A 22,998-nucleotide genomic window follows, 5' to 3' on the forward strand; every position below is an offset into this window, starting at 1 on the left:
AGGCTTACTGTCAACGACGAGATTATGGCCTCCCCGGCTGGCAGAGAAGGTATACTTGTCGTTGGTGGCGGCAAACTAAAAGAAGAACTTGAAGACGAAGTAGTCGAGAATGATGCAGTTAGCTTGACAAATCATCTCGAAGGCCACTATCTTATGAACAACACCGGGGGTTAGCATCTGAACACTGCACCCGTTACGCTGGGGTATTTCTTCTTGAAAGTCAGTTAATGGAAAGTGAAGACCGGCGTCGAAGGTTTTCAGATAAACACCCACCTTCCAAAGCGGAGGTCGAGTGATCAAAGAACCAGAGGCTAGGAACTCCACCCCATCGGCCAGAGTGAGGCCGTAAGCCTCCTAAAGGGTGTCGAATTCGGAGGAACTAGGGATTGAGCTCTGAGTAGACGCCATGAAAAAGAACAAGAAGAGGAGAAGAAAAGAAGGAATAAAGAGGTAGGGTAGGAACTGAAAAAGAAAACTGTTCAAGAGGAATAAAAGGAAAAGAAAGCGGGATTTACGAAAATCCTTGACACAGTTGACGTAACCGCCGCGCACGTCGTAATGTCACATCACCGGAAATGAAGCATCGACCGAGTAAAAGCATGATGTGTGTACCAAAAGTTAAGTCCAGAACGTCATAACTAGCTAGCATACACTATGACTACTGGACTGGGGGACTTGATGACGCGCCCCTCAGAGCAGGCCAAAGACAGGTGAGCCCTAGCAGGGCGCTACCAGCAGGGAATCGGCCGGGCAACCCGGACGCCCAAACGACCCCAGATTCCTACGTGGCGACCACCTAGGAAGCTCGCCCTCGCCAAGCATGGTCCTTTAACTACATTCCAAAGATAATGGCTCCAGGCGACAAGATGCCAGGCCAGAGCATAATCGCCTGGAACAATCGTTGGGCCGGACACAAACGTGGATCATGCTTCTCCAATAAGAGCATCAGATCCTATCGGGATCGCAGTCCCTGTCCCTCGTACGGTCCGAGGAAGATCTTTAGTATAAAAGGCCTATCATCTGGCCTTGACAAGGGAAGCTCTCTTGACCCCAAACTTCATTCTCTATACGCTCATTCTCATTTCAACAACTAACTTGACCGTCGGAGCGTTCTTCCAGGACCTCCTCCCGGACGACGGCTGACGCCTTCCTTTTCTCTGTGACCTATCAAGTTCCAACCGGACGTCATTCATCCATAGCTCAGGTGGTTCGGAGCCAGGTCGCATCAGATGGATAGTGAGATAAGTATCCTTAACTTGTATGTTTTTCGTTAAAAAACAATCTCATGTTCAAGTATTGAACACCTTTCAGATATCACCAAAAAAATATCACGGTGTAAGCCTTATTTCATGCATTATTTCAAAAACACAAATGGTCCATATAAGCCTAGAAAATAATATATCAATACCTATGGTTATGAATGTTTAAAATATATTTTAAACTAAAACTTGCATTCACATATACATCCATTCACACCAACCCAAAATCTTCATCCTTAGCTTCCACTAAATGTCTCGTTTCGAACAATATCTTAATGAAAAAAAAGATCGTTGACAATAGTTCATGATATGGAAATTTTCCTTTATTTTATGGATTCATTGAATGTGAAGTTCACACTTCAAAGATGACAAAAACCAACTAATGAGAGTTATTTACCAGTATTTTAACCCAAGCATTTAATCGAACGGTTGATATGCATTATGATATCCCAATAACTATTGCTGCAACAAAACCCACTGTAACGCCCCATTTATAGTATGTGATTTAATTAAAGTATTTCATTTCTTGAGGGGTACTTGACAAGTCTGTAACCCGACTCATCGAGTAGAGACGGGATGATCACGCGAATTAAGCTGGCGACTTGGCGAGTCCATACGCTGGACTCGGCGAGTCTGCCTGTCTGGATGAAGCCCTAGTTTTAAGGGTTTACACCCTATTTAAACACACTTATACACCCCAACCTCACCTCTATCACTCTCAGAGCATCTCTTACCGAACCCTAGCCCCCTTATTGAGTGTGTGAGTGATTATTGCTTTGTGAAGGAACTTTTGGAGCAAGTTGAAGAAGGAGAAGGTTGAAGAGTTCAAAGAAGAGGAAGTAGATCCAGAACACACTCAGTTGTGGTCATCTTTTCTGGTAATAAAGCCTCCATATTGTTTATTGATCTAGTAGATCTTGTTTGTCCCCAAATTTTTGCTTTTGAGCCACAAAACCCCAAATCCTTTGTGATAAAGTCTTATGATCGGGTCATACTTCAGATCTGGACCCTCATTGCATTCTAGAAGTGTAAAGTTTCAGTTATGGTCGTAATTGAGGTCCCTCTTGAGCTTGGAACTCCATTAAGAGCTTAGGTTTGGCATTTAAAGCCTTTAAAGCCATCCATGCACGTGATAAGCATGCCCTAGAAGCTTGGATCTGTGATTTGGAGCCGCTGCATGGCTCAAATAAGGTCTGTATGGAAAAAGGACTGACTGGACTCGGCGAGTCGCATGGTTGAATCGGTGAGTCATATGAAGATAGCCGTGGACTCGACGAGTTGGATGAGTAACTCGGCGAGTCCGATGAAGATTTCCTTAGACTCGACGAGTTGTTCAACAACTCGGCGAGTCGGATGAGTTTTCCCGAGAAAAATAGTGTTTGAGTGAAATAACTTCATTCCTTCGTAGTTACACGTAAAGTTAGCAACTCTACGAGTTCAGATGGTCTCAAGGGCTCAGATCTACGAGTTAGATGCTTTGGAAAGGATTAGAATTCGATTGTATGGAATCTACACGATAGCACTCAGCGAGTCGTTCTTCGGACTCGATGAGTTGAGTCGCGAGTCCCCGTTTTTCTTCAAGTTGTGAGTTTAGGGTGAATCAGTGAGTGGGAAAGGGACTCGGTGAGTTAATGTCAGAACTAGTAAAGGAGGGACTCGGCGAGTCTGCGCCCTGACTTGACGAGTCCGGTCAACCAGAGAGTTGACTTTGACCAGGGAGTTGACCTTGATCAGGGGTAAAATAGTCATTTTACCTTGCGGGCATTTACAAGTAACCGATCCTAGTGTTTTTGGAATTTGTAGCCGGATAGTTCCGGAGCAGCAGTCAGCCAGTGTTAGAGTTAGCATCTCAGCAGCCGACGTCACGAGGTGAGTTTCCTTCCAGTAGGAATGGGTCTACAGCCACAATGCCGACCCGTTTAGTTAGCAATAGTTCTGGACCTCGGTCCGATGTAGTAGTTAGATTGCTTGATGTCTTTGTGATTAAAAAATGTTTTGTGTTATGTGTTCCGGACCCTGTTCCGATGCAGTATGCAGTATATGTGTTCATACTAGTTGATATGTTTATGCTATGCTACGTTCAGTCAGTTCCGGACTTCGGTCCGATGCAGGGGACAAGGTCCCAGTCAGTTCTGGACTTCGATCCAATGCAGTTAGTTCCGGACTTCAGTCCGATGCAGGGGACAAGGTCCCAGTCAGTTCCAGACTTTGGTCCGATGCAGTTTCCGGAGTTCAGTCCGATGCAGAGGGCAAGGCCCTGGTCAGTTTCCGGACTTCGGTCCGATGTAATGGGCAAGGCCCAGTATGTGCTTTATATGTTATTGTATGGTATGTGGTAGTTTGGGGGAGCTCACTAAGCTTTGTGCTTACAGTTTCAGTTTTGGTTTTAGGTAGTTCTTCTAGTAAGGGGAAGAGCTCGGGATGATGGCATGGCACACACCACAGCTTTAGTTTAGCCTGAGAATTTACTCTGATATTTTGATATGATTGATACAGTTTTTGTTTTGGATACTGTTACTATGACTTTTGAATTACTCGTTCCATGGTTTTGTTATATATGACGTTTGATGTTGAGATTTTTAGTAATATTAAAACAAAATTTTCTGGGTCGTATTTTGGGTTGTTACACCCACAAACAAAAGAAAATAGAGAAACTGTTTAATACCTCATATTTTTCCTATGCTTTTGGTTATATTTTCTGAATGGATTTGGCGTGAAGAGTGGTAACAGTCTTCTCTTTGAGTTCCTTACTCCCATAAAAAAAATACCCCATACATAATATGATCAAGCACAAAAAATTGATTAAATTTCAGAAAACACATGTTAGTTTATTGGCTTGGGATGGATCGAATAAAAACAGGAAAAAGAATAAAATTTAAAAACATCGAGACTATTGGCTATTGAGAAATTGAAGGAAAAGAAGAATGAAATTAATGAACACATATGGATTTACCTTCGATTGTGATTGAATGAACATTTAGCAGGTCCAAAGGAATTAAATTGAGGATACGTGTTTACAATTTGAGGATGCGATCCCGCTTTTGCCTAAACCAAAAAAATAAAAAGTTACATGAGAAGAGTGGCGAAGAAGGAGAAGGGCTATGCACAAGCAGTTATCATAAGAATATTTAATGTGTGAGAGATTGGAGGACATCACATAATTTAGGTAATAGATTTTGAAAGAATGCAAGATGATAGACCAAAAATTGGGGGAATGTTTGAATCGCGGCACAAAAAAAACTACAGAATTTCTAATTATGTTTATTTAAGTAATGAAATCAGTAACCGATTCAGCTGATTTTAAGCTGATTATAAGAATTTTTAAGAAGATGACACGCGGCAAAGTAACAATGTAGAATAGGGACACGTAGCAAAAATGAGTTTTATTTATTAGAAGAAGCAGACATGCCGTTGTTTGTTTTCGGACTTTCTTCACCTTTCTTGTCACACCATCAACAAACATAAAACCGTTGAATATCGAGCGAGATTTTTTTTTTGTTATATTTAGTTGTAGTTTTCAGAAAATTATCAAACGGTGTATGCGATATTGTTATAAATTTTGATATTTTGAATAAAAGCATTCATATAAATTCCACCTACTTTTTATATAAGGTAGGTGAGCACCCGTAAAAATATGTTGACAAACAACATAACCTCAAACCATGGCAAAATCCCAAGTGATTGTAAGTAGTTACAATTAGCTTATCAACTTCATATCCTTTCAAGTTTCAACCCCCGAATAGACCTCCCTTAATTAGTTTTACAAAGAATAATAAAATTTTCTATTTTAAGATGTATTATACCGGTATAGTCCCTTTCTTTCAAAAACAATTATACTAAAATCACATATTTACCCATCGGATTCATTACAAAAGTATAACAATGTTGATTCTAATGTTATCGACCTATGGATAATGCCTTCTATTCTTGTAAAACCTTGTAATATAAACCGTTGATAGTAATGATTTTTATCAATAACGAAAAAGGGTATTTTAATATTTGAACTTAAAAATAAAATAAAATATTACGTAGGCCAGGAGGTGGTACAACCTCCGGTAGCAATTGCTTGCATGACTCACCTTTCTAAATCATTTTTCATGTTTAAATTCCAACTTCAAACCCATCATTTCTTCAACAAAACAAGCTCAACAAAATCTTCTCCAAGAAAGATGAAGTTAACAGTGGCCATGACGGTGGTCTTGACGACGCTTCTTTCAGGTTTAATCCATGGATACGATTGCAAAATTGTGCAATTCATCTTCGGGGATTCATTGTCCGATAACGGCAACAACAATCGGCTTACAAAGAGCTTCGCACAGGCTGCACTTCCTTGGTATGGCATCGACTATGGTAGTGGAATGCCGAATGGCAGGTTCACCAATGGTCGCACCGTTTCTGACATTATCGGTAATATATTTTCCGGCAACATCACATGGTAAATTATATATAAACCATCGTCGACTTTAATAGTTTTGGGTTGCAGGTGATAAGATTGGGCTTCCACGACCACCGGCGTTCTTGGATCCCTCGTTATCAGAAGATGTTATACTTGCGAACGGAGTGAACTTCGCTTCCGGAGGTGGCGGGATCTTGAACGAAACTGGTGGTTTGTTTGTAAGTTTGAATATTCCTGTACTTAAACCGGATTTATAGATTAAAAACAGATAACGAAATTGTTAAAAAAAATTACAGATTCAAAGATTCTCAATGTATAAGCAAATCGAGTTATTCCGAGGAGTTCAAACATTGATCCGAGGCTCAATCGGCGATAAAGAAGCAACCAAGTTTTTCCAGGAAGCGAAGTACGTAGTGGCATTGGGTAGCAATGATTTCATCAACAACTACTTGATGCCTGTTTATGCTGATTCTTGGACGTATAACGATGACACCTTCGTCGGCTACCTAATGGAGACTCTCGGAGAACAACTCACAGTAAAAATTAAACAACCCTGATCCTTTAATTTGTTGGGAACCAATCAAAAGTCGTTGATATATATATAAGATTCATGCATGAGTTTAATTTCTTGGTTTAATGTTATATGTAGGTATTGCATGGGATGGGAGTTCGAGAGTTGATGGTTTTCGGGTTAGGGCCAATGGGTTGTATTCCTCTTCAAAGGGTGTTGAGTACTTCTGGTGGGTGTCAAGAGAAAACAAACACACTTGCTCTTAGCTTCAACAAAGCTACAGCTAAACTCATGGACGATTTATCTGCGAAACTTCCAAATGCGTCTTACAAATTCGGAGATGCTTATGATGTCGTTAATAATATCATCACCAATCCAAGTAAATATGGTACGTTTTTCTTGTCTAATTCAGTAAATTGATACTGTAAATTAATTATGTTTTGATTTTTGAATTAAATGTGATATGGTTGTTGCAGGATTTGACAATGCTGATTCGCCATGCTGTTCATTTGGAAGGATTAGGCCTGCTTTGACGTGTGTTCCTGCATCGAGATTATGTAAAGACAGAAGCAAGTATTTGTTTTGGGATGAATACCATCCATCGGATCATGCTAATGAGATGATTGCTGATGAACTTATAAGAAAATTAGGGTTTAAGACTGTCAATCAAACAAATGGTGCTTCTCCATCTCCGACTTCGGCTCCTGCTCCTAGTGACGATTGATCAAATAAGGCACTAAGATTTTATTTTTTTTGTTTGTAACGAATTGTTTTTTTCTTCCTGTACTCTTGTACGTAGTCTGTTATTTGTTCATGTTTTGTGATCGTTTGAAGTTTTGAGAAATATATACATATACTTAATTGTTCGATACTCGATACTGATGTTATGCATTTGCTACATCACATTCAAAGTGTCAAAAACTCAAAATAGATTTCTGATTTTCGTATGGTGTGGTGGGCTGCTGGCTATATTATTAGGTTGGGCTGACTAGGCCCGCTAGAGTGGCCAAATTGAAAATTAACATTTTTTAAGGAACAAACATATAGAGAAACTGGATTCGGATATTTGAAAAATAATTGAATTTTGATATTATATTGTACTTAAAATAATAATAATAATAATCCGGATTGCATAAATCCTATCAGACGAAGATGAGTACCTGGAAAGGCGAAAATCTAAGACTATTTTTTTTTTCCGTCATTTTATCAGAATAAATAAAAAGCACTTTTTCATAAATAAAAAAAAAAAAAAACAACCAGTTGTATAGCCGTTTGGACCCTAAAAATGACCATTTATTCATCTATACTTGGTATAAACAAGTGTTGTTTCATTTAGTTTTAACACTGCTCTTTTCAAAACGTTTCTTGCAATCTCGTACTCTCGAATTATACTTCAATTTCCAACTGGAAATGACATTCTCACAAGCTGTTGGTTTCGCGTCCATCGGGAGCATTAGAGCAACCTAAAAAAAAACCATGTGAATGCCAATGTTGTCAAAATTTCTCCATATTCCTGAAACCAAGCAATTTAGTCTAATTTCGATTTATGCCTTATAAACAACGAAGAGAAAAGAATCTATGCAAAAATATGGTTAGTTTCATAACTCTATTGGAAACTTGACATCAAAAAATCATGCGACTTGCAAACTGGTCAAGCAAGATTTTAAATTACAAAATAATGTTGTTTTTGTTACATTTGATAATGCATCAAATAATTCTAACACCGTCAACCAGCTAAACCTATTTTAAACGACATCATTAATATACTCATGCAATACAAACAAAATAAAAAAATCGATCAATTAAGGATAAAGTAATTATGTATACAATTTAGATGTCTTTGTATAATGTAGGCAGGGGTCTTGTGGGTGGGTAGGTGTGGGGCGTGTGTTTGTTTATATTTAAAAAGCTTTTGAAAATTAGAAAAGTGTAGAAAACAATAATTATCAAATTTTTAATTATTTGTTTTTTTAACCAGTAGTAAGGTGCTAGAAAAAATTATAAATAATTCATAGTCATTGTGTTTTGTAACCACCAAGTCCAAGTAATACTAATTTTATTACATATGTTAGAAAACCAATCCACAAATTAAATAACAATACTTTCAAAAACCTTACTCCTCTTAGTAGTTGGAGTCTGAAACACAACATTGTTCCTATAATGCCAAAGCTTCCAAATCATAATCAAGACAATGACTTCCAAAGCCTTTTTCTTCAATGTTGATAAAGTGATTGTGTCCACCCAAGAAAGAGTTCTATAAAATTGATAAATAAAGGGATTGGAAGATCTAACCACTTAACCACCTTTATCCAAATCTAACTAGCCACCTTACAATTTACAAACACATGTTTGCAGTCATCCACATCCAACGAACAAGGACATAAAATTGTGGGAACATCCACGCATCTACCAACCAAACTAATTGTAGTTGTAATCATATCCCAAACTACCCGCTAAAGAAAAACGTTTAACTTGATGGAGCAAAATTACACTGTTGTTTAGGAAACAAACCTCCAAGAATCATGTTATTATCAATATGACGTCTAGTATATCTAACCGAAAAAACACCATCAGACTCAAGTTCCCACTCCCATCTATTCAGACGATCACTCTAATCTGACGGGTCCACTCCCACACCCAACATACATCTCACTACCTATCAACAACTAAACAATCTTCATTTGTCTCAAGCACAAAGAACCTAGGAAACCGATCCATAAGTCTCTTATCTCACACCCACACCCCATCCTAAAAACTAGTATCACCCCCTTCCCAAATCTTTTACATAAAAGAGAATGAGGAAATATATGTTTTTCATACACTTTATCTACCGACGACTAAACACCACCCTTTGGTTTAGGAACATAAAAGTCTAACCCCTAGTTATAAACCCATAGCATTTTTTTGATCAGTATAAAACCACCAAACCTATTTTTTTAGTAAAGCGACATTAAGCAACTTTAAACTTCCAAATACCCGAACCACTTTTATCTTTCGAGATTTTTTTAAATACTTGTAATTTAGAAAATTGAAGAATTCTCCTTTCTTTATAAATTTTAGAATAAATATTAAACCGAACACGTTTTAAAAAAAAAATCATTTTTCTTAAAAGTATCTTTTGAAAAACAAATAATTCTTGACCACCAAACACACTCTTAGTTTCCTATAAGGAGGGCTGTATATTGACTTTTTGATTATCAAATTGGTTGTTCTTGTAGAGTCAAAATATTTTGTAATTTGTCGAAGTATGTGTATTAGTCACTTTCATATGTTTTCTATGTATTTGCTAAGGCATCTGTTTTAACAAAGCGTAATGTCTAGCCTTAGTATTTTTTGTACTTTCAGCCTCCTATAAATAGGAGTTGAACATAGAGTTGATAATAGAGTTTCCATTGTTTACTATCAGTTTTGTACTCGTGTTCTCTGAAAGTAATATGAGCTAAACCAAATCTTATTTACTTCGTGTGTTCATATTGCATTGTTTTACTCTGATTTGATTCTTATACTCGATTAAACACTTCTACAATTTGTATCAGAGCATGAATCAATACTGCGGAGATCTGATTTTCAATTGAATCTCTAGTTTTTGATTCACGTGCTTGTCTCAAAAGTTTCCGCACTGTTTGATTCTGAAAATCATCTATGATCTATAGTTTTGATTTGATTCTATGTTTGAATTGTATAATTGAGTAATCGATTTTGAGTTTCTGATCAATTCATTCATTCTATTTTGAATTCTTTCAAGTTTTTCTGAAAAATCTCATATGTACGGTAATGGCGAATTTCAACATAAACACGATGACTTCATTTTCTCATCTGTTAGGATCTTCTACGAAGATTCCTATGTTGATTCCTGAGTACTATGATTAGTTGGCTGATCGAATGGAGGATTACTTGAACGGATTGGATGAGGAACTCTAGAGCTGCATTACAGGAATCGCTCAACCTCCATCGAATGTTCAAACTATTGGATCATCTGGATCAACACCTAGAGTTACTGATCAATCCACCAGGCTGAAGAACAACGAAAAGCGTTGTTTGAGAGAATTGCGAGGTGCATTGCCACCTGTTGTTTACAATCACGTCCGTGGTTGTAAAACTACAAAGGATATTTGGAACACTTTTAAGGAAAATTATTAGGGAAGTGAGAAAATGAAGATAAATTCTGTTAAGCAGTGTCATGTGGAGCTGAAAGAGTTCAAACAAAAAGAGAATGAAACGATTGAAGTTTACTATGATCATCTTAATGAATTGATCTATATATGCAATCGTTATGGAATCACAAGGTCATCAATGGAGTTCAATCTCATTTTTGTGATGGGGCTTCGTAAGGAAGGGAGAATTGTCAGTATGATGGTGAAGAATCAACAAAGCTTCGATACTTCCTCTCTGAATGATTTGTATAATCAATTGAAAACTCACGAAAGTGAAGTGAATGAGATGGCTGAAGAGTCGAAACCTAGTTTGGGACGCCCTTTAGCTCTTGTTTCGAAAGTGTCTGAGAAAGAGGCAGGTGAAAAAGATAATTTTGATGAAGAAGGTTTTCTAATGAGCTCTGATGATGAAGCGATTGCTTTTTACTCGAACAACCAAGTTAATTTTTTTTTCAAGAAACCCTTCAATCCTAAGGTGAAGCGGAGTGATGTGAAAGGAAATTTCGTGAATAAGTTTGTGGGTGAGGAGAAGAAGAAATTCGAGAAGAATGATGTGAAGGCAACTGAAGCCAAAAGCGAGAAGAAACTCAAGGGAGATTCAGGTATTGACTGTCATTACTGCAACGGAGCAAATCGTTTGGCTAATGATTGCATGCTTCGTAAGAAAGAAGATAAAAAGAATAAGGTCAAGGACAAAGCATATTATGTGGAGAAACTGGAGGATATACGTACAAAAGAGAAAGGGATGTCATTGGTTGCAAGAGGAGAAGGTGAGGAAGATGGCACATATCAGATCTGGTCTTCAGGATCTGATGACGAAGAGATGCATAATCTGACGCATGGGGCTATGTTCGCACAATTTGAAGAGGATGAGGACGAACCGATGACAACGAAGGTACGTTCTATTTTTCAATCTTTTAACATTCCTTTATAAGCTTATGATTCTGAAATAATTGCATTTGATGATACTGTTGCTTACTTTGATACAATTGTGGTGTCTGCTAGTAATGAAGCTAAGAAACTAAACATCTAGTTGCTAGAGACCCAAAAATTGCTAGATTCGAAACGAAGCAGGGTAGAGTATCTGGAATTGCAATTGAATAATGTGAATAAGGATAGGGAATGTCTAGATAATGAAGTTCGAATGTTACTTGCTCAACGAAACATTTACTATAATTCAGAAAAAAGACTTTATGCTAAATTGACTTCATTGCATCATTCATCTAATATAAGCAAAGAACAACATAGGAAACTATTGCCTTTTCTTGTTTTCGAAGGAGAGAAAGTTGATAGTTTGTCCTATGATTGTGAGAAAACCATAGCTTAATTCCATAAAGGTCCTGATAATCGATTTGCTTATGGTATTGTTAAGATAGACGAATATTTGAATGCTGATGAACTTGTTGAAATAGTGAATGAAACTTTGACCAAAAGTAAACAAATCAAAATTTTGAAAAGAACTAAGAATTCAAAACTTGACTCTCAATTTAATTTTGCTGATATCGAAGATAATTCTGATAATTTTAGCGAAATCAGTGAAATTGAGGAGGAGGAAAGTATCGATTGTTCTCAATTATCTGTCATTAGTGTCACATCTAAGTCAAAAGGTAAATTTTTTTTGATGATTCGATGGTTGAGGATAACACTGATAGACCCTCTACTTCGAATGTTTGTGACTTTGATCATGTGAGTGTTAGAGACAGTCAAACGGATAACAGTGATGATGAGAATGAAGAAGAAGTGCCAAACAATTCTGCAATAGAAAAGTATGTTTCAAACGAAACAACCATTAAACGAATTGTTGTTGACCAAGTGTTTGGAGACACTAAAAATTTCGACAAAGTGTTATCTGAAAAAGGTGCTTATTTTTTGGAAACGAACACTGTGGTGTATCCAAATTTTAAGTGTACAGATGATGTTGTATTTCCGAATCAAGTGTTGTCACTACTGGAAATGTTGAAAACATCAAACTGGATTTCAACAAAATGGTCGAAGAAGATAACAAGAAAACATCAGACGAATGATTCTTTTCAAATCAAAGCATTGTCGAAATAATCTAACAAAGAATTCATATGATTTTCAAAGACAAAAACCACAACAAAATGGGTTGAAAAACAAGAAAATACTAAAGAGATTTTGAAACAAGAATCTAATTAAACAAATGAGAATGTGAAACTTAATTCACAAGAATTTAAGGATCTTGTTGAAAAAATTTCGAATGAAAAAGGAATTTCGAAAAGACTAGCACGAAAGAGAATTTTTTGGCAAATAGTGTCAAAAGAAAAGCAATAAAAAATACCAATCAAGAAAATGTCTGAAAAATGGTTGTCTAAATCAGTACAAACAAAGTTTTCAACTCATTCGGATAAAAAGGAAAATCCTGCTCAATCAATTTCATCTAATTCTCAAAATTATTCAACAAAGTTTTCAACATCTTCAAAGACTTTTTAAACAAGTGCTCAACAAAAGAATATTTAAACAAAAAAAGACAAAAGTTCTCAACTTTAAATTCATCTTTTCCAAAACCAACAAACGCTAAAAACATATTTTATTCAAATAGAACAAATCGATATTTTGTTAATGTTCGAAAATTTGAGAATGATCGAAAATTTGAAAATGTTCGAAAATTTGAGAATGCTCGGAAATTTAAAAACATTCGAAAGTTTGAAGACAATCAAACATTTTTGAATGATAAATCCAAAACATATGTGTGACATCCCTAATTTCACGGCCAAAAAAGACCGATTTAATTTCTGCTTTTAAAATAATTTCAGAGTAATCATTTGATTAAAAGTGTTGCGGAATTTGTTCCCAGATAAACATGATAACTATGTTATCAACTCATTTCCGAAGAAATGTATTTTATTCACTTAAACTATTGCGATGTCATTGTCAATACAAAAACATAAGCATAAACAAAACTTACATTCATTTACACTAGTGATCTACTTCTCTTTTAATCTCTCAGTGTAAAGCAACTTCGTATCGATACCTGTGATACAAATAAACTGAGTGGGTCAGGCTTGGGAGCCTGGTGAGCATATAGGGTTTTCAACCCACAATAAATAATAAACTTATTAAGTTCTCAATCAACAATAAATTTATTAATTTCATCAACCAAAATAACCCTAATTACTCATTCCCATTATCCTCACTTTACGTCCCTAAAACAACTATCATAAGGGACCTAGCCTAAGGATTATCACTAGGGGTGACAACATTGCTTTAGGGGTTCCTCAGCAAGTTATGTCAAATAAAAAAACATCGGAGTGACAACATTGCTTTCCCTCAGCAAGTTATGTCAAACAAGGCATCCTAATATAAAATAACCAACAAAGTGACAACATTGCTTTCCTTCAGCAATTTATGTAAAATAGGCACGAAGTCACATCATCGCCATGTGCTAGTCCATAGCTCTTATTCATCGACGATATTTCCCACGGGTGTTTTCCCCGCAATACATGTCAATGGGTTTTCCATATACTAAGTCCATAGCTCTTATTCCTTTACGGTATTTCCCACGGGGTTCCCCCCCCCCCCCCCCGCAATACTTGTCAATGGGTTTTCCATACAGCTGATGAACATACTAAGGGGTTTTCCCCATCCTTACTTGCCCTAAAGGCACTCACGAGGGGAATAGAGTACAACGAATGAACACTTAAGTCCATTAACACATACAGGTTATGAGCCTGCTAGTGTTCCACAGACCATCAAAACAGTCCATGGTTGTCATCGATACTCTGCTGAATGACGGGGGTTTTAGAGTACAGCGAATGAACACTTAAGTCCATTAACACCTACAAGTTACAAACCTGCTAGTGTTCCACAGACCATCAAAACAGTCCATGGTTGTCATCCCTCATCTGCTGAATGACGGGGGTCAACGTTGGGTAAGGGCTTTTCTCGTATTGCACCACTCACGCCAACATCTGGGTTAAAGCTTTTCCTATATTTCAACTCATGATCTATATCACTGATCATCTCATCTATCCAACTCACTTTTCATCACACACCCACTATTTAACTCATGATCTATATCACTAACTCATGAAGCTTGTCCAATCACTTCATAAAAGAACAAAGACTCCAAAGTTCTTCTAAATAAAAGTGTTAAGTTATAATAACAAACGTGAAGATCGATTAGATCTTTGTAACAGGTATTGCGATGAACACAAAACAATAAATAAGACAAGAGTGGATCAAAATATGTCAAATGATTAGATCAAAAAATCCTCAGCAGAGCTCGACTAAGAACTTCCGCTGTAGAGGATTTAGGGTTACAAGAACGATAATAATAAACTTCTGAATAATGCTCTGATCGTTCTATTCTATCGTTAACCTAAGATGCATGCAAGCACCTATATTTATATTCAACCCTACTAAACTCATGGATGGACAGGCCCATACCGGAGATACAAAAATAGACTAGCTAACGAGCCCAATAGACGCAACATATTATACAAAACACGACCCAACAATCTCCCCATTTGCGTTAAATTGGAGCAAGACTACTTCTTCTTCGGGCCAACAGCGGGAGCCTTCTTTACAGTATCAAACAGACGTGTGATAAGAGTGAGAATAGTCTGTCTGAACCGAATGTACCATTGAATCATGTCATCGAAGTACTTGACATCATCCGCTGTGTTTTGCTTGCATCTGCGGATGATCCCCAAAACGTGCTCTAAACAAGCAGTGGTGTAGAGGTGTTTGTCAGCCAAGGCAAAAAGACATTTCTGTCCTTCGTTCCTGGTGAACATGACCGAATTCCTTCTCGAGTCAATTTTACCCATCTGCATTTGGTTGAGATCACTGGCAGCGCCAACAGGAGATATTGTTGGTTTCTTCTTAAATATGCTTGCAATCTCCTGATCCATCAGTGCAACTTCCATGATGTAGCACACTAGCATCCTCTTGAAATGGTCGATGATTGGACCGTATTCAGCTTCGTTGGTGAGAAGGATGTTGTGCAAGATAATCCAATCATGGGGATTAAGGTTGGGAAGATCTGCAAGGGAAATAGCATGTTCAGTTTTGGCAGATCCCCGAAGTACCTTGAACCGAATGTTGATGAAGTTCCCTTCACTATACGGCTTCAAGTCCCGAACGTTGACAATTTTCTGAGCGCTCCAAGTCTGATACTGAGGTTGAGCAGCCTTTAGATAAAAATTGATTAAGTCCCGATCAACCTGTGGATGAGGATGAGGAAACTCTGCAACGTTAGAGAAGGCATGAAAGATGAACGCCTTTCGGGTCAGTGGCATGTCGAACTGTGAGTCGACAGTGTTGGAACGATCAAGAGAGATTACGGGTTCCAGCCACAGGATACTCGGTGTGTCAATGGCTTCTTTTATCATCCTCTCGAGAGTCCAGGAAGGAAAAAAGAGTTTTCCTACTCTCAAGAAGGTCGTGGGCTTCCTTCTGTTTACGTTCGGCTTCTTCAGCCTCTCTTGCCACACGAGCACTGATATCAGCCTTATTGCGTCGACTTCTACGCTTCAACAAGTCGGCGATTGTTTCGTTGTCTTCTTCTTCTTCTTCCTCAGCAATATTTTTGCCTTTGTCTTTCACACCAGAACCGGAGGCTTGGCCTACTGGAGGAGGTTCGGTAGTATGAGTAGCTGTGGAAGTAGGAGGTGGTTGAGACATTGTTTCCTTCTCTCCCCCTTGTTTCGGAATGGACACGAAATCAAGGAGCCCTTTGAGTTTGCTGAGCAGAGCAAGGACGGGAGCGAGCTTCTCTGCAAGGTCACGCCTCACAGTATAGTTAAGAATAGGATCATGTGCTTCGAGGATGTTGGAGATGGCAGAGTGGACATCCAAAACACACGACTTTATCACCTCCCTTTCGGACCGAAGACAGTCAATCTCCTGTTGAGAATTGGAGAGTTGAACACTCTTGACCTTCAGAGCAGTGGTCTTCTTTGCAAGAACATCCATAAGAGAGTTCTCAGCAGCCAAATCTTCTTGTAGCTTCGAGAGATGCTCGTCAATGGTAGTGCAAAAGGCTGAGTTGTCGTCTGAAAGCATTTGACGAAAAGAAGCGAAGGACTTCAACCCAGTGGAGACTGACGTTGCTAGCTGGTGAACAATGGGTTCCAACATAGTCTTGGCGGCATTTGCACTCTCCTGTAAAGACTTTAACAGAGAAGAGGCATCAGAAAATAGTTTATCGACTTTTTTGGTCGCAGCCTGACAGGCTTTTGTGGAGGCATCTATAGCGGAGGTTGCAGAAGCAATGGAATCTTGCTGAGCTTTAGAGAAGGCGTCAACAATCTTCTGAACTGCATCTTCGGAAAGGGATGACTGAGAAGTGGAAGAGGAGGCGATGAGCAAGTCAATCTTGTCATGGAGCTCCTTGAGATGTCTTTTTGTGACAGGAGCGTCGTCATCGTCATCACTCTGTACCTTAAACAGACTATAGTAGACCGAGTCAAACGTCATATCTTCCCCGCCAAGGAATGGTTCTTCTCCCTCTAAAGCATGACCAGGAGAAGGTGGTGGTGTAGGAGTATGGGTAGATTCGTGGTGGGTTGTTTCGGGTGTTGGTGTAGGTTCGGGTGCTTTTGTGGTTTCGGGTGCTGGAGTGGTTTCGGGTGCATCAGTATGAACCCCCGTATCAGATACGTTGGCTCTAACATCTGCAGTGGATGTTGTGGTTGCGTCGGTGAATATTGGTGTTGGTATTGGGATGGAAGTAGGTGGTATTGAAGTAGTGGAAGTTATGGGGGGAATAGAAATAGGAATGGTTTTAGGTGGAGAGGAGATTGGAGAAGTAGATGCATGAACTTCTGGGGTAGGAGATCTGGGTGAAGTGTTGCCACGTGGAGAGTCATCAGAACCTGAACTCTCACCCTCAGACTCGCTTGAGGAGGAAGCGATAATTAACTTTCGTCGTGGTTGGGTTTTTCTCCTCTTTTGCTGTGGAGACTGAGCAAGCTTGGTGGGTTTCCTCTTCTTTGGAGATGGGTCTTTTGCTCCTTTTGCCACCTGTTTCCCTTTATCAGCCTTTTTGCCTCTTGGAGCAGGCTTGTCGGCGTCATGTATTGACTTCAACATCTCTGGAGTAAGATCCCTCGAACCAGAACGCTTGAACCCTTTGTACGTCTGGATAATCCGGCTGTCAGCAGGAACATCCCCATACATGGTTTCCGGAATAGAACCGTTGAAAGGAAACTTTGAAGCGTCTGACACAATGATCTTCGTGGTATGGAAGGTACCAATCGAAGACATTGGAGCACCAGTGACAATGGGGACGTGGTACTTGTCCATCACCCATTTCGTGATAAGAGTCCAGAACCTAACATACGAAATCTCTGAATGTCTGGAGGTAGAGGAGAGACTATGGATGAGTTGTTGCCATAGAACAGACCCATAATCCATGTTGATGCCATTGTAGATACCATACATTATGGAGAGAAATAGACGACTGGCACCATCAGACCCGACACTTCATTCAGATAATCCCTTGAACAATACAGTGAACATCCCATTCTACTGTGGAGGTAGGCACGACTTCTTGAACTTCTTCACCGTAGAAAGCACCTCCGTATAACCCATGTTATAGAACATGTTGAACAAGTGACCCATTGGAATCGTTTCAGGGTTAACCTTCGAAGAATCAGGTTCAAGCCCTAACAGCGACCAAAACCTTTGCTTTGAAATTGACGCTTTGTGCTCAAAGACATCAAAAAAGATTCTGTCAACGACCTTGTCGTAGTGAGCGGTTGCAAAGATCTGTGACAAGAACTCCATCGGAACAGTCTCAGCTCTGGTAAGTGCAGGAGCAATCGGAGAAAACTTCAGACACTCGATGATGGGGTACATGAAGGCGTCGTAAGCATGAGGGGTTAAATCGATGATTAGGCTTTGTTGTGGGCGAACGGGCAAAATGTGGGATGTTGCGTGAACGGAAGATGCATCTGCCATTGTTTGAAGAAAGTGAAGGAGATGGTGAACAGTGAAGGTTTAGGGAGTTCTTGTGCTCTGGGAATTTTAATTGCAGTAAAGAGGTAAATGGTGGAGGATGTTGCCTTTTATACTGTGGTGTAAGGAGAGAGAACGATCTTCCCAAATCTTCTATTGAAAAACGAAGGTTGTTCGGAGTTGATTGATGCGTGACAGTTGGGGTTGCCGATGATCACGCATGAGAGAGAATGTCAGGTCCCTAATAACACGCCTTCCCATCAGGCGCCGTTTGGAGACGAGACGATTCAGATTCACACGCGCCCCTCTTGCGCCGTTTGGAGATGAAACGATTCCGATTCGCACTCTTTCCCTTTTAGCGCCGTTTGAAATCAAATCGATTAGACTCCCGCCTGAGTCAGCACGTCATCATCTTATCCCTTTAAATTGTAACGACATCTTTTGAAAAAAAAATGCTCCCACGTGGATTAAAATCAACCACAGCCTTTAATCAACCGCCAATCCAAGTAAAATGCCTTGTAATTAATAGAACCTGAGTTTAGGAAAATCAAAGGTTTTCGTGCTTAGGGTGTAAAAGAAAAGAAATAAAGCAATATTTTTGGGAAAATATGTGATGTCAATAAAGACACGAAACAAATGATCCCGGGCACGAATCTCTTCCTTCAAAGTCAAGAGAGACCTTAAAGTGTTTGTATGGTTTCCCGTTGAATTACGATCAAACACTTATTAAGAAGTGTTGAAAGGCTTCTATTAACTAGGCTTATTAGGGTGGCTTTCGCTTCGATTCAAACTTCCGAATCTTGATATAAGACAGAAATCGAACGAAGTACTTGTGAGACCGGTGTAGTCTGTTGAACAAGTAGGTTGGAGATAATGTTAATTTGGCTAGGAAATTTATAAAATCTCAACAAAAATTAAAACTGGATTCCAAGGGAAGAAATGTTATGGGTGTTAACAATTTCATAGGAATCACTCAAAAGAAAATTAGAGATTTCATGTGGTACCTTCGTCAATTCATTAGTGAAAGCTTAAGCAAATTAATTGTCCACCGTCAATGCATAATGGGTATTGAATTTTGGGTTTCACTTAGCGCGTAGTGACACGAAGCTAAGATCATGAACACAGAAATTGTGCAACCATAAACCTCAGTGGTAATTTCTGAGAATCTCAAGGGTTACGTTTGTGAAGCGAATGTGATGGAGAAATGCAACATACATGGTGTAAAGAAATCAAAGTACCTCTGCTATAAAGATTAGGACCAAGCAGAAAACTCATATCTCATGTGAGAAGAGAGTTAGGTAGCTCATGATTAGAATAAATAAGAAAGCCTAATTGGGAAGACAAGGTTTGTTTATACCAAGTCAGTAAGGCCTATTATTCAGAATCAGGTGAGGCTTTGGACACATATAGCAGCATGCTTCTAGGGACACTTAGCTAATGAAATTATATACCCACACAAAAAAAATGAATAAAGAAAAATAAAATAAAAAAATGAAAGTCAAGGTAAAAAAATATTGTAGGAGTTTTTGAATTTATGAAAGAAAAAAATATTTTTGTAATTTTTGATAATAAAAAAAATGAAGACACACAAAAAAAAATTTGGGAACCGAACCCGAGCGTTCGGTCTATTTCGGTTGAGAAAAACTTTGGAACCGAACTCGAGCGTTCGGTCTATTTCGGGTGAGAAAAATTTTGGAACCGAACCCAAACGATCGGTTGATTTCGGTCGCCAAAGAAAATAGATTTGAAAAAGAGAATAACTTTGATAATATGATAAACGAGTATGGAAAATTTATACATAAGATCTACAACCAAGGAAACTACCTCTGAGTGATGAGCGAAAAGCAGATGATGCAACCGAACCCGAGCGTTCGGTTCATTTCGGTACATTAGATCAAGACCCGAACCCGAACGTTCGGTCTATTTCGCTTCATGCTTTTGAGCCTTAAGAGGTAATTTTTGGTATTGACTCTGATTCCATCATACCTAGCCCTTGTAGTATTTTGTTAAAAGATGCTTCAGGAAGAGCTTTGGTGAAGATGTCAGCCAGTTGATCAGTGGTTCGAACAAAGTGTATTTCGACGTTCCCATCTTCCACATGATCCTTAATGAAGTGATACCTCAGTGCTATGTGCTTCGTCTTCGAGTGTTGCACTGGGTTATGACAGATCCTAATTGCACATTCAGAGTCGCAATATAGTGGGATCTTTTTCATATTGAGTCTATAGTCCCTGACTTGGCTTTGGATCCAAATAACTTGAGAAGTACAAGAGGCAGCTGCGATGTATTCTGCCTCAGCGGTAGACAGAGACACACAGGTCTGTTTCTTTGATTGCCAACTAACCAACTTCCCGTCAAGAAATTGACAACCTCCAGTGGTGCTTTTCCTGTCTAGTCCACAACCTCCAAGGTCTGCATCTGAGTAGGCTTGAACCAAGAAGCCTGAGTTGGATGGATACCATAGGCCTAAAGAGGTAGTTCGCTTGAGATAACGGAGTATGTTCTTTACTGCAAGCATATGAGGTTCACGTGGATTCGCCTGAAATCTAGCACAGTAACAAACAGAGAACATTATATCAGGCCTGCTAGCAGTAAGATACATCAGAGAACCGATCATCTGGCGATATAGCGTAATATCAACTGCTGGCTTATCCAATGATGGAGTGAGCTTGGTGCCGAATGTTATTAGAACTTTAACCTTTGAATCTCCCATCATGCCAAATTTTGCAAGGAGAGTCTTCGTGTAAGCTTCCTGATTAATAAAGATGCCTTGGGGTCCCTGTCTAATATTTAAACCAAGGAAAAAGTTAATTGGACCCATTGAGCTCATTTCAAATTTAGTCTCCATCAACTTTCTGAATTCATCCGTTAAGCTAGGATTCGTTGAGCCAAAGATGATATCATCGACATAGATTTGAACAATCATAAGGTGGTTACCTTCCTTCTTACGAAAGAAGGTTGGGTCAACCAAACCTTGTTTGAATTTGGACATCTTTAAAAACTTGGTTAGCGTTTCATACCAGGCCCTCGGAGCTTGTTTCAGTCCATATACGGCTTTGTCCAAAATGTAACAGTGATTAGGGTACCTTTCATTGACGAATCCAGGAGGTTGCTCCACGTACACCGTTTCTTCAAGTTCTCCATTTAGAAATGCGCACTTGACATCCATTTGGTAGACTTCAAAGTTTTTGTGTGCAGCATAGGCAAGAAATATTCTAACGGATTCCAGCCTAGCTACAGGAGCAAAAGTTTCTTCATAGTCGATTCCTTCCTCCTGACAGTATCCTTTCACCACCAGACGGGCTTTGTTTCGTATCACGTTGCCTTCCTTGTCCATCTTATTTCTGAAGACCCATTTGAGACCAACAACTGAGGCATTTTGAGGAGTTGGAATGAGGCGCCAAACTTTATTCCTTTCGAATTCATTCAGTTCGTCTTGCATAGCTTGAACCCAATCGGAGTGATCAAGAGCAGTGTTAACTGTCTTTGGTTCAACTTTTGAGACGAAGGAGTTAAACATACATAATTCTACTTTTGAAAATAAGGAAGTTTGTTTTGCCTTTAGTTGTGATCGGGTCAGGACCTTTTCAGAGACATTAACGACAACCTGGGAAACAGGATGATCTCTGGTCCATTTGACAAGAGGAGGGTAATTTGGATCATAAGATGGATCCAATTCAGCGTTTACCATCTCTTCTAGTTCAAATTGACTGTCATCGTCATAAAGCATATCAGCATTCTCCCCCTCGACAGATAAGCTTTCAGGTGTGTCTTGAGTTTCCAGAGCTACAGGGGTTTCGGGTGGTGTCGAGCTTTCAGGTGTTGACGCACCTTCGAGTGTTGTAGCTCCTTCGGGTACTGCTGTGCGTTCGGGAGCAGCTTGAGAACTGTTCTCCCCCTCAACATGTGAGCTCGGCTGTGATGACGAAGATGGGTCCTCCCCCTCAACTGAAGCATCGTGCTGTGGAGGTTTGTTAGAACTTGATCCTCCTTCATTCATTTGCTTGGCAGCATCTTCGATGAGTTGCTTCAGATGATCTAATTTGTTGTCTGTTGCATCGGCTTCCGAGAGAGTAGCTCTCTCTGGTTCATCGAATAACTCGACAAACTTCTCAAATAGGTTTGCGATCGAGGCTGTGACTTGGCCTGTTTGAGAAAATATTTCTCCAACTGTGTCTTCGTTGACCTTTAGCTTTTTGACGTAGCTATCATCAAACGTCACATAATAAGTTTCTTCTATTTTCCTCGAGCGCTTGTTTAATACCCTGTAGGCTTTAGAAGTGAGAGAATAGCCCAAAAATATCCCTTTATCGGCTTTGACATCGAACTTGTTACGATGTTCTTTAGAATTGAAGATGAAACATCGTGAGCCGAATACATGGAAAATTTTGACATTTGGCTTCCTGTTGTTAATGATCTCATAAGGAGTGAGAGTGAATCGCTTATTGAGATATGACCTGTTCTGCGTAAAGCATGCTGCGGCAATAACATCAGCCCAAAAATATAAAGGCAAAGAAGCAAAACTTAGCATGGTTCGAGTCGCCTCATATAAAGATCGGTTTCGTCTTTCGACAATCCCGTTTTGTTGAGGGGTGTAGGGAGCTGAGAAGTTGTGACTGGTTCCTTTTTCGGCCAAGAATTCTTCGAATTCTTTAATTTTGAATTCCAGCCCATTGTCACTCCTGATGTTGCGAACGACTTTCCTCAGCTGCACTTCAACCTGCTTGATAAACGCCTTTAGCTTGAGAGTTGCTT

General features: G+C 39.2%; 1 protein-coding gene across 1 annotated transcript; it reads left to right on the plus strand.

Annotated features, from left to right (window-relative positions):
• The first annotated feature begins 5,388 nt into the window (after positions 1-5,388).
• On the plus strand, positions 5,389-7,037 carry LOC111909717 (GDSL esterase/lipase At1g74460). Its single transcript, XM_023905500.3, has 5 exons — positions 5,389-5,666; positions 5,743-5,873; positions 5,952-6,191; positions 6,305-6,554; positions 6,643-7,037. The coding sequence occupies exons 1-5, from the start codon at positions 5,429-5,431 to the stop codon at positions 6,888-6,890; spliced, it is 1,107 nt and encodes a 368-aa protein (XP_023761268.1). The 5' UTR covers positions 5,389-5,428; the 3' UTR covers positions 6,891-7,037.
• Positions 7,038-22,998: the final 15,961 nt, after the last annotated feature.

This window comes from Lactuca sativa, chromosome 5, assembly GCF_002870075.4.
Source record: "Lactuca sativa cultivar Salinas chromosome 5, Lsat_Salinas_v11, whole genome shotgun sequence".
Lineage (NCBI taxonomy): Eukaryota > Viridiplantae > Streptophyta > Magnoliopsida > Asterales > Asteraceae > Lactuca > Lactuca sativa.